Below are 13,188 nucleotides of genomic sequence, written 5' to 3' on the forward strand. Positions count from 1 at the left end.
GAAAGATCAAAAGCAGCAGGAAAAGAGAAAGACTACATATTAGATATACTGAATCCCTAAAGGAAGCCACAGGCTTGAAGTTACAAGAGCTGCGCAGGGCAGTTGAGGATGGGACGTTTTGGAGATCACTCATTTATAGGGTCAACGTAAGTTGGAACCAACTTGACAACCACGTAACAACAATGTTTTGCAGTTGCTATAGAGCTTAGATAACTCCGTTGCGTGGATTCGATCTTACGACTGCTGGTCTTCTGACCCTGCAGCACAGGCTTCTGAGGTTTAGCCTGCAGCGCCACCACGTCCCATATGTGACTGCTGTTGCCTAAAAAAGATTCTCAACTACTATCATTTTCTACTAAAGCTGCCACCTGGTAACAGCCCCCACCACCTTTAGAACTATCAACTATCTTCTGCTGACATGATCATTCAATGCTGAAGAGGATGAATGCATCTTAATCCAATGTCTCAGCTTTGACTGTTTTACCTTAGGTCTCCCTATTACAAGTCTTGACTCACAGCCCTCACTATCATACACACACACTCAAAATACCATTACCACACTAATGATGTGCATCTGATTATTTCTCTCTTTTCTTCATATGCAAATATTGCTGTGCAAGTTGTTGAATGCTGCCTGACCTCAATAATGGACTGGATGAGGGCAAAAAACTGAAACTGAATCTAGATAAGACAAAGATCCCACTGCTGAGTGGATCGTGGGTCCACTCAGAGCGAACTTTGCCCAATCTGGATGGTTACATTACCTATGAAAGCTACTTTGCGCACACACACGTGTGCCAGCGCTGGTGTGAGTGCTCCCCCACTGCTTCATTCATGCACCCAAGAGACTGCCTGCACTCGCGCGAGCACGGGGGGGTGTGACTCACTTCCTCAGAGGCTCAGCCGGTCCGCAGTCCCAAAAAGGTTGGGGACTGCTGGTCTAGGATCTAATACTTGTTGGAATGTCTCTTTTACAAAATAGCCACCTTCCCCACCCAGTCTTCACAGTCCTTGATGGTAACAACGACCTAAGGAGGCCGAAAGAGCTTATTCCAGGAACTGTGCCTTCTCAGTTGTGGCCCCATTCCTCTGGAATAAGCTTCCTACAGAGGTTTGTCAGGAACCATTCCTCTCACCTTTTAGGAAGTTAATTAAAATGGATTTGTATAAAGCTGCCTTTATTAGTTTTTTTATTAATTGACCTGCAATGTTAAATTTGTTTAGATTTGTTCAATTTTACTCACATGCAGGTTTATCGATTTAACTTCTGACAGAGTTTGTGTGATATTTATTGTATATTGTGGTTACTTTTTTGTATGATTTACAATTATGCCACTGGATGGGTTGTAAACCACCCAGAGTGTTTGCACTAATGGGACAGTACAGAAGTTAAAATAATAAATAATAAATACATTTGGTAGGACATGTATCTGAGCAAATAGTTTATAGATAGCCACACCAAGACAAATGCAAGTGTATTTATTTCTCTGTAAAATACATTATAATTCCCTTAACATTGTCTGAAGCCCTTTTCCAAAAATTTAAGCTCAAAAGCCGTGAACAGGCCACTCTGTCTTTAGCAACAGTAGTCTTACAAGTGTACTGTGAATTTAACAGGTTGTAAGTGCAAGATAACTAAATGTTAAAATAAAAATAATACATAGTATTGTGTAAAATTTCCAGTAGAGTAATCAAAGTAATGCTAAAGTAATTTTGATTATATTTATACAGGTTTTACTTAGCTTGTCATTGCTCAAAGGCTGAAATATGCCTTCTGATTTCCAAGACTTGCCTAGAATAACTACCCTGTTTCCCTGAAAACAAGCCCTAGTATGATTTTTCAGGATACTCGTAATATAGGCCCTATTCCAAAAATAAGCCCCAGTTAAGTGAAACCCCGCCCTCCACCATTGTGCAGCATTGTGCAGGAACCAGAAGAAGATAATATGACTGTAAAATAAAACATCTCCGGGGGAAAAAAGCCCTAATGTGTTTTTTGGAGCAAAAATTAATATAAGACCTTTTCTTATTTGGGGGGGAACACGGTAGTTTGTGGGCATTCTTCCCCCATGTACGTATTCTGGAGTAAAACTACAGCCAATGAGAATTAAGCTGCAATTCTGTAACTACTTACCCAGAACTAAGTCCTACTGAACACAGTAGACATTTATAATAACACACTATGTAAGACACTAAATCCACATGAAAATTAAATTACAGCTGTTATTTGGAATATCCCATTGAATAGCCCACAAAATGTAATCATTCTTTAGCAAAGTTTGCAACTACAGTGGGCCCGTGCCCATGGGGATATCATGAGAATGATGCGATTGGATCCTTGGTTGCTACAGGACATCTTTCTTCTTCAAAGTATTGAATCAATTAAATTACATGCCTGTTTTTATAAGGGTTCTACTGAGGGACATTTTGTGAAAACTAAAGAGCTGCCCTGTCAAAAGCCAATTATTTTAGCACAAATATAAGTAAACAAATGAAGTCTGTCAATGGCTCTCTTGACTTCTGGACTTGTTTCCTCTGAATAAAACAGCTCTGCCAAAGATACTATGCAAGCAGACAAGAAAATATGTAAATTGATGGTTGAGTCCTGTAGCCCTGACCCGGGTTGGTAAAATTCCCAGTGGTAAGGCCCAAACATGCACAACTTCACTTCCATCACAACTTTACTAAGGATGAAAAGTGAGGATACAAGAGACAGTGTGTTGTACTTGACAAAGGGAACCTCCTTACATTATTCAGCTCTGATAGTCACCAACTTCCAAGCTAATGTCACTTGCTAATTTTACTGGAAGATGCTGTTTTAAAAAGTGAGAGAGGGGGGAAAAGAGCAAGTTCACTTTATTTCAGATGCATTGTTTATTACTTTCTATTTAAAAGTGAAAGTTGTTTTCACACATACTACACCTTTTTTTAGGCTGAATATACTGCTTACACTTTTTTTAGCCTGGATATACTGCTTACACACCAAACAAAAAGGCAAGTATTTGTTACTTGTAGTAGTAGTTAGAGAATGCATCTAAGAGTACCGTATTTTACATGATCTGACTGAAAAGCCATCACAGTAAGCTCTACTATGATAGAAGACGTAAACCAAAAAAGAAAATTAAAACCCATTGTTCCACCACATTTATTCTTTCAAATGACAAAGTGATGTCATTATTAATATATGACATATATATTTTAAAAATCCTGATCTAAAAATAACCACTTCTTCAGTACATTTTGTGCTTGGATTTTATCTCTAGCAACTGCAAGATGTACCACACAAATAGGATGCCCGTTGGACTCTACATTATAGACTGTTAAAATAGTTCTTGCCAATCATAGAAGCCTTACAGTCATGCTCAATATAAAATGTTGCTCTTAGGTCACCAAATAGATCACTATGGAGATTTGGAGGAGTTTCCAAAGGCATGCTGCCATGGCTCTTTTCCAGAAATCTTGGCTCAAGTGCTTGATTACAGGCAACTTCTGGTTTCTTGTTCCTGGGATATCCCATACTGACTGACAGATTTGTGGGATGTCCAACCCCTGCTGGTCCTGCAATAAATAATATCTGTATAATGGGCAAGCGTAGGACCAGCATAACCTGAACTATATGTGTATATGTGCACTGGATCAGCCTCCACATATATTATGAACTAAACGAATTATCAAGACCCAGCAGAATCAGGGTCTCACAGATCCACAGGGATACTGATTGTCAGCCAAAGGGTCCAGAAGAGAGCAAGTGGCACTGTCCAAGACAGCATGATTCAGGTTTCTGAGACTGCAGTGAACCATCAAAGAATTCAGAAATTGTCCAGTACCAGGCATGCAGTTGGGAAAGGTTCAAAGAAGCAATGAAAAGAGAAAGGGGGTGCAGATGCAACAAAATGGAAAATACCAGCCATTGTAAATATGCTACCCAAGCTAACAAGAACTCAGAATGGGAAGCCAAGCCGGAGACAGCTCCTGTAGAAGGCAAGCAAGCTCCCTAATTAGCTAACCCATCAGAGCAAATAAATAAATAAATAAATAAATAAATAAATAAATAAATAAATAAATAAATGAATGAATGAATGAATGAATGAATGAATGAATAAATAAATAAATAAATAAATAAAGCTGCAAACCTTTTTCAGAATACAACTGCAGAGCAACAGAGATCAGGACAGAGATCTCCTCTGCCTTTAAGCTGCTCGCTAGTGGACAGAGTGAGGCATCTGGGACCCACTAACAGATACTCCTGCTTGTGCCTCCTGACAGGTCACATCACTGAGACTGGCTGTGATTCTACACTGATGTCAGCCACGTTCAGAGGTCTTATCATTTTTTTAACAACATGCCTGGCCTCCAAAGAGAACTATAATCCCCAATGTTCTTTCTTTTTAATGTGCCTCCACCCATCCTTCTGGGACAAAGAGAATGTGTAACAGACTGCAGAGCAAGTTCATTTAGGCTCTGTTTTACAAAAAACAATGTCAGTCTTTTACAAAAAAAAATTCAGTGCAACTAAAAAACACTGAAACTACCCTTTCATTATTTCTGATCTGTCAAGATATTGTAACCTTCTCTAGTCAACAGCATGCAACAAGCTAGCCAAGCCAAGAGTGACCCCAGAGTCTATTTTACCACCAAAGCATTAATTCCAAGTAAACACAGAAATAGGTCTATATCCAGATGAAACAATCTGATCCCAGTAGAATTACATGAGTGCTGCTTTCGAGTGGTGGGAAGAAAGGAAGAAAGCAGGAATTGAGCAGACCTGTGGCAAATATTCAAGGATTGGTACAATATTTGTTGTTGTTCATGTATGGACACACAACAAATTTCTTTTTTCTTCCTCACTGCTAAGTGCCTGGGTATCACTGACAAATACATATATTCCCATCATGCCCCTGTATTTTTTTTTTACCCTCACGATGTCCTCACTTTTGATTGTGTAGATGAAGTTGAAGTGCACAGGGTATTTACTGATCCAGTTATCTTGTTCTGTGACAGGCAGAATCAATCAATCAAGAGGCCAGCTTTGTGCTTGCATATTCCAGGCACATCTCCGCACTTCAGGATACAAGATCACAGTGTTATCCAGCCAAATTTGATCAACAAATGCAGTTCCCCTGTGCCACAGCAATCTCAGATGAAGATGTTATTATGTGGAACTGAGCAAAGTGATAAAGACAGTACAGAAAAAGGGAGGAGGAATTTCACTTGGCCTTTCTAACTGCCTTTGATGCATCTGTTGGTAATATGTGTCTCTGTGTAAAGCATTCTTTCTCTTGATATTAAAATATTTACTTTAAAAAATAGTAATTCTGGAGTATGTGACTTTTCACAAAAATAGTCTTGAACCCTGACGGACTGGTAGCATATATGGCAGCAAAATCCTGGGCATTACAGCTTTCAGCTATTAATAACATGCTTATGTGATCTCCCCACCCTGTGTATCTGTATGTGCGTATGTATGTGTCACAAGCTATTGTGTTCATAGAATATACCATCTTCATGATAAAAATTGTTATTGGGGGTGGAAGAGCAGATTTAATATTGTTGTCATTGCGGGTAGACAGTCACACAAGTTTACCCCACCCCCATGTCACCGCTTGTTCCTGCCTGTTCTGCCCTGGCCACGACAAGATGCAAGCAACTGTGTCAGTTTTTAAGTGCATTTCAAGCAAAAAGGAAAGAAGAAAAAAAGAAAGAAAAAGAAAGAAAAAGAAAGAAAAAGTACACCAGGCTTTTATTTTGCCAGTAGCTTTCCACTTTGCTACTGCCCTGCAGTTATTTTACATTATTTAATCCAAAATACCATCTTTTTGATTCTACCTTTCTTTTGCTTTTTAAATCTTTAATGGGAGCCGTTGGCAGTCCAGGGGTACAATTATTAGATACCTACAGAAAGAAATTGAAAAATTAATAATACTTGCCCATTCTCTATTAAATATAAAAATTATCTAGTCTTACTAGAATTCCGTTGATTCAAACCCCCCCCAACACACACACACACACACACACACACACACACACACACACACACACACACACACACACACACACACACACACACACACACACACACACACACACACACACACACACACACACACAGGTTTAAAAAATAAAAATAAAAAATGTTAGTCTAAATGATTACAATCTGTATTTGAATTGTTGCTGTCATCAGTTTATGTAAAGCTTGGGGATACCATATGTTTCCAACTCAGAAACTTATTTTAAATCATTTCTAATTAAAGGACATTATTAGGGCAGCTTATGTCACCCACAACTGAAAACCCAGGTAGAATACTATAAACCAATCACACTAATGTTATTAAAATTGTTTATTGCCCTTTTACAGGTTTTGCTACTTAAGTTCCCGTTTCTCACAACTGTATGCAAAATGTGTGACACCATCCATATCAGTTTATTAGGGTGAGTAGTAAATGCCTTCATCTGACCTTTGTCTAAGCCTTGGCTGGAGGGTGAGTAGAGGGCAGCAGCACCAACATCATCTTTCATCAAGGGATAAGTATAAAAATGGCTACAGCAATTAACTTGTGTTTTCCTTTCACTATTGTTAAACTCAAAAGCAACTGGAAAAATTATGCCATTTGGGTTCCCTTGTCATCATGTGATAAGTATGAGAAATATATGTGCAATAGCCAAATGGCCAATAGACAAAACACCCACTCCAAGTGACGTACTGTTTTCCATAGAACACAGACAGAATCAAAACAACAGAACTTCAGCAAACAAAAACAAAAGCACATTTCCCATAAGCATTCTAGACAGAGTAATTTTACAGAGGACGGAGCTGGGAAAGAAACCAGAATGAAGCACAGGGAGGAGGGAGGAAGTATCTACACCTCCAGCTAAATAAACTGACTTTTCTTTCTTTTTTTAAACACAGAACTGTTAATGACTGCGTGCTAATGCAGTAATCTTACATGGCACATGCACAGCAGTTCAATAAGATTCAATAACTGGGTCCAGTCTCAATCTGATTTCTCTGGCATAATGCCTATTGATGCTTTGGTGATGAAATCCAGGTTTTAATATCGGTACACATGAGGTCAGTACTTGGCTCCTTCTCTTCAAATGAGAAGTCTACACTAAGGAACTGTTTCTCATTCATAGAAAAACAAGGAGGTCACAGGTTAGGGTGCCAAACAGTGAGTTTTTATATGAAATCCTAGAATGAGAACAGTTAGAAGGGAAATTTTAAATGTTTCAAGTAATTCTTTCAAAAGTTATAAACACTTCAGAAAAATGAAGTGGATTGATGCTTATGCAATTTTGTCATTTTCTGCTCCCAGAAAAGGGTGGTATAAGAAAGTCACAGTATCTCTATTTAGCTGGCTATAAATTGTGGCAGCGTGGTGAATATCAACAGCTGCATTTTACTATTTCAGCTAAGCAGCATAGAGTACTGTATCTCCATCAGAGTGGATTCTTGTCAGCTGCACTCTTTGCTAACACAATTCCTATGTTTTGCCTGGCAGTAAATGGACGCTTCTGCCCCAGCATCATCTAAACAACTCTGTTAACATTTGCCCTCCAGCGTCTCTCTCTTTGTCCAGTCCCTGTCTTCTAACAGATGTCATCCAAGTCTAATCAAGCATAAAATGGTCATAAATATTTCTTTCTGGTAGATTTCACATTCACATTTCATGCAGGGACATGATATTTTTCTGCTACCTCTAGGGAGTACCTAATGCAAAAACCAGTTACTTACATTCAAGGCTCATGTTCCTTTACTAAAATGCAGCACATGTTCTCAGTTCAGAGACATAAAATACACACACACATATAGACAAGACTTTTATCTTCTTTTGTTTAACTGCCCTCCGTAAATGACGGACACCACAATTTACACTAAGATAGATCATCATGTTCTGTTTAACGTAATATCCCAAAAGCCATAATATACTATTCTTATAAAATCAAACACAACCGAAATACCTTAATTATTGCCCAAAAGAGATTTAGCTTCTAGATACTTAATTGAACTAACAAGCTATTTAACAAATGCATGAGATAAGAAAGGCAGCTTTCTATTTTGGCTGATTTTATGCACAATTTTACAACCTACTTCATCATATTTAGTTAAAACAATAAAATGAACCTAGGGTATAAATTTAAGGTTCATGCCTATTTAACAGATGAAGGGGGGGTGAAGATAAGTGTGAGACAGAACTGATTTCCAGTACTTAAAGATTAATCATTCACAAGGAAACTATGTAAGCTAATTAATTCTGTCTACTTAATGAAAGAAGCTACAGCTAAATCAGATTCTTTTCCGGCAAACTTTAAAGTTAGCATGTCAGAATGTAAAATAAAACCAACCTGAGATTACTTTCAAAGCCATATGTCTATTTGTTACTCTTTTCTCACCCTCCCCCCATTATGTTTGTCAAAACAGAAATCTTATACCGCTATTTAAAACAAACCACAAATGCTTAACGATACAGATCACAAGAGTGAAGCTTCTCTTTCCTTCACCCCACCCCCCCCAACTCCTCTTTCTCCGCTGAGCCTAATATTTGATTACTGTTAGTCAAATCAAGCTTTCAGGCAAATAATCTCCATTTTTTAAGTTAATGAGATGTGGTCCTGTCGACAACAGCTTGCAGAAACTTTTAATTCTGATTCCTGCAGGCTGTGCTGGCCTCTTTTACAGCAACTACTGCTATACGAATGAGTCAAATTTGCCAAAATGACTTATGTAGACAAGTGCACATTTTAAAGAGGCACTAATTAAAAAAATACCCACTGGTGTCAATTTAAATACCATGAAAATAAACTGTTAAAGTAGCTCAGCTACCATCTCTTGGCTTTCCTCAGAGCACCTTCAACTCCAACTAGATGGCGTTCTCAATGCAAACACACTCTTTGCAAATGAACACATTTTTTCCCCCTCTCCATCTTGGAGGAATTCAGACTTTTGATATAATTAAATTATTTATATTAATATTTGTTTCACATAAGCCATTCAACAACCCCCCCCCCCCCGGGAACAAATTCTAATTGAGAAAATGCCAAAGAGCCATACTGCTGAGATAAGCAGCAAATTTACACTGTTGATTTAGAGCACCCATCTACAATGTCCTTTCTTATTAAAACTGTCTCTGTTTCTTATAGAAGGCTCCTAGCTACACTGAATCCTATTAAAACACTTTTCCATAGTTCCTAATTGCCAGCGGCAAAAACACCTCCCTCGCCCCCATATAGGTGGAACACTGGCGAGAACTTTTCTAAATTCTTTCGACTTTTCAAAGGTTTTCCTTTTTGGCAAGAAATGCAGACAGCACAGCTGTTCTGTAACATAAGCAGATGTGACACCAAAAGGGGGGAGAAATAGTTGGGAGCTGAGAGGGTTACATCTATTTAAGGGGTTAAATATGCAATTACCACTGACTAAAACCAGAGAGACATATAGATAAACAGAAGAAATGAAGTCCCCAGGTTCCATTCAGAAGCCTTCATCACATTACTACCAGACAGAAAACTCTTTAAGTGCCATTTTCAGATGTTAAATCATTGTTCTTGCAGCACATATTCTCGCTATTCCTGGGGGAACAATATCTGAAGACAGCGTGCTAACAAATGCAATCCAGTAAACAGGCATTTTCCCTCTTGTTGTTAGTACCTTTGTGTTCCAGCTCCCAGCTCTGTCATCCATGCCTTCTCTCTGCTTTGAAGTTAAAGTACTGAATGAGCGTTGTCATCTATTATCCAGAGTGTGCATGTAGATTATAAATAAGAAATAAAAGTGACTTTCAGTACACTGCTTTTGCATTAGCAAGTTGCCTTCTCTATTACCTCTTCTGTCCTTCATACTTTGCTACCAACATTATATTAGAAACCTACTTTGTCTTGTGTGGACTGAAAGGCAAATCCTAGAAAAATATATGTACACAGAAAAGACAGACAGGAGTTTTATTGCAACAAACAAATCTTGCCTTTTAAACAGGTTTCCAATTTAGCTTTAAATATAAATCCTCAAAGCCTTGTCTGCAAAAGTTTTCTAAGCTCATCTGAGGAAGAAGTGGTTTGGGACGGTGAAGAAGCAAGAGATGAGGCGAGAATAGCACAGAAGCTGGGAAATGTGTTCACAAAACAGGACAAGATGAGGCAGAAATGTTCACAGAAAGCGAGGAAGAAGTCCAGGAATATGGTTGAAGGTTATCCAGAATTGCTGAATCGAATGTCCAGTGCCCCCTAAATAACAAGCCTAATCTGTCATTTACATGTAAAACAAAAGGTTTTTTATTTTCATTGTGGGCTTGGATCAACAGAATAATATCAATCAAACCAAATTTTGCTTATCGGAGAAAAGAGGTGTTCATGTACTGATCAACTGTTTATATTTCAGACATACATGAAATGATCTCGTTTGTTTATATCAAGACATACAGCAAATATAACTTTCTTGAGTGCTGATGAGGAACACTTATTATTCCATATGACTATGGCCTATGACTGTGATCAATGCCCCCACCACCACCACAAAGAAACACTTTCCAACATCCAGTCGCACTTTGGTGCATCAAGGGAGAGAACCCAGAAGGGGCCTGGGCAGAGAGAAGCAGGTTGGTTCATGAACAACGAAGATCGCATGGGCCAAAGAAAAGTCCCTATTCCAAACACTAATCTTTATCCTTTCCAACATAAATGGATGATTTTCAGCCATTTCCATGTGAAAATGTAAGGTCCATGGTTTGGGGAATGAACCTACCTTACTTACTTAGCACTCAGTAGACTTGACACCGAGGGCAAAGACCCCTGAGGCATGCTCTTCCTACCTCATCCAAACAATTCAGGGTTCTACAGTGTTGTTTCTCTTCAAATTACTCGCACTGTTCCAGATGAGAGCAAGCAATAGAGCAGTGGTCCCCAACCTTTCTCCGATCAGGGACCGGTTGGGGGGGTGCAGACTCCGTGTGCGGACCAGTGGGGGCCAGGGGCACCCCCCACATGTATGGGGGGGTGTCGTGCTTGCAGGTGGGTACAAGCATGACACGCCCACCTCTTGGACAAGCCTGGCTTTGAACGGAGGGGAGGTGGCTTTGCCATGGTGGCCCACTCAAAAGCACACCAGCCCAGCCCTACAGCTCTCCAAACAGTGAGCTCAACAGCCTGTGTAGTCAGTCAATAAGATGCCAAATGCAGGGAAGGTTGCCATGGTTTCCATAATTTATTGAAAATACTCATTGCACAAAATTCTATCTTCTGTGCAAAATTAGAGACTTTTTACCTTTGGGAAACCAAGTATTATAAACACAGATAGTAACCACAAAGGTTAAAGTGACTGATGACAACGCCCACCCACCAAACATTGGAGTTAAAACCAGTCAACAGTGTTAAAAGCCTTCTTGAAACTTGAATTCATTAGCTGGAACCATAATGTTGGCTGTTCTATTTGACCCACCATGGGACCAGCTGCTGAACTAAACAATTTTGTCTGAAATCCTATAGCTGCCTAGGACTCCAGGCAACCAGCTGTTCCTTCACACTGGTGTGTCTCAGCAACTCAAGATGAAGATGACTTCTATTATAATTCCTTATTACTCTTTGCCATCATGTTTCTCTGCTCTCCAGTGGCCCCAATCCCAGATTTCCTAGGCTATTCTCATTGCATTTTCATACAGAACCACCTTAAGACCTTCTGGATAACTCAGCGGCTTAGGCCAGAGGTTGGGAGTTTTATTCCCCACTGTGCCTCCTTGACAAGGGTTGGACTCAATGATCCATAATGTCCCTTCCAGCTCTGCAGTTCTAAGATGATAATGATGATAATAATGTATGTGCTTTTCCCAGAGACTTTGTACACTGACTATGGTAAAATGCCCTTTCAGTCCCAGTGCCTAATTCCACAGGACCAATCACACTTCAATTTGAGGACAATATGCACCGTAACCCTGTGACTCCATGTGATCTGTCCACTCTGAAGGGAAACAGAAAGGAACAAATGCTGCTTGTCCTATCTTGCCACAAATCTGCCCACTAAGCACCCACTTTTGACATCAAGTGCCAAAGCAAAAAGATTGTTCCTTCTCTAGAGCTGCATCAGCTACAAAAAGCAATTGATACCGCTCTCCAGAGGTGCCCAAATTATTTACACTGAAGAAGGAGCTCCACAGCAAGGCATACAGGCACACACATTTTTGTGCCACTCACTAGAGACCTGCCTGCCCAAACTCCCACTGTGAGGTGGTTCTCTCAGAGCAAGTTAGCAGGAAGACTGTTGCTCCTGGAAGGTCTGCTAATTCAACTGCTATGGAGGTATTCGATGCAGCATGAAGACAAAGGTCAGTTGTGCTTTTCATAACATCTGCTATGGTGTTCCACTGAGGCACCAGCTGGGAAAATCCTCTTGCCTGCGGAACAAAATCATTTTACTTCCCATTTCCCTCCCCCACTTAAGTAGGGGATTCTTCTTGTCTCACATAAAGGGTTGTCTTGAAGAATGTAGTATAAGAGTCTGTTCAGTGGGTACCACAACTTCAATTAAAGGCTCCTGTATATCCATGTAGCATTACAAAAACTAATGCCAAAATCTTCTTGCATAACTTATGTCAGAACAAAGGCAACGGTGGAAGTTGCAGTGGTAGATTGCAGCTAATTAAAAAGTCTGCTTCAATTTTTCTTTGCTTAAATGTAATCTGAGTTGAGTGGATTCATATTCAACCTGGAATTGAAGCACGGACTCTTTAATTAGTGGCAATCTATCTCTGTAAGTTACTGTACACCAGCATAACTTATAAAATATAACTTTGGTTCATATGTTTGAACAACAGTGCACATCAACAGTTCATTGTGTTTCATTTATGTAAAGCACATTTATGTAAAGTCTTATCAAAAGTAAACCCTGTTGTTTTAATGCAGCTTATTGTCAAATAAACAGGTACAGGACTTGCAGCTTCAGAGAAACTAGAAATGGTTGATTTTTCACAAAGAACTATATGTGTATCTACATAGATATGGAATACAGTATATAGTCCTATACTCTCTTATATATGATTCTGTGAAGCAATGACCAGATAGGCGGGGTATAAAATAAATAAATAAATAATTTTTTATAAACAGAAGAATGAGACCACAAAAACAACAGAGAACAAGGAAAAATGTTTGCAATATAAAGAATAAAGACTTGTTTTCAGGAGAAAAACTATATGGTAACTTAAAATT

At 39.2% G+C, this 13,188-nt stretch overlaps 1 protein-coding gene across 26 annotated transcripts in view; it reads right to left on the reverse strand.

Annotated features, from left to right (window-relative positions):
* Nucleotides 1-13,188, reverse strand: part of FOXP1 (forkhead box P1) — a 689,964-nt gene that overhangs the window by 245,299 nt on the left and 431,477 nt on the right. For 6 of the 26 annotated variants that reach the window (XM_078385126.1, XM_078385130.1, XM_078385127.1 and 3 more), the window contains one exon: nucleotides 9,647-9,725. The exons of the other annotated variants lie outside the window; for them this stretch is intronic. In XM_078385126.1, coding sequence (XP_078241252.1) covers nucleotides 9,647-9,679 — 33 coding nt within the window. In that variant the 5' untranslated portion in view covers nucleotides 9,680-9,725. The remainder of the gene's footprint in view (nucleotides 1-9,646; nucleotides 9,726-13,188) is intronic. 26 annotated transcript variants of the gene reach the window in all.

The sequence above is a fragment of the Pogona vitticeps genome, chromosome 2 (genome assembly GCF_051106095.1).
Source record: "Pogona vitticeps strain Pit_001003342236 chromosome 2, PviZW2.1, whole genome shotgun sequence".
In the NCBI taxonomy this organism is placed as follows: Eukaryota; Metazoa; Chordata; class Lepidosauria; order Squamata; family Agamidae; genus Pogona; species Pogona vitticeps.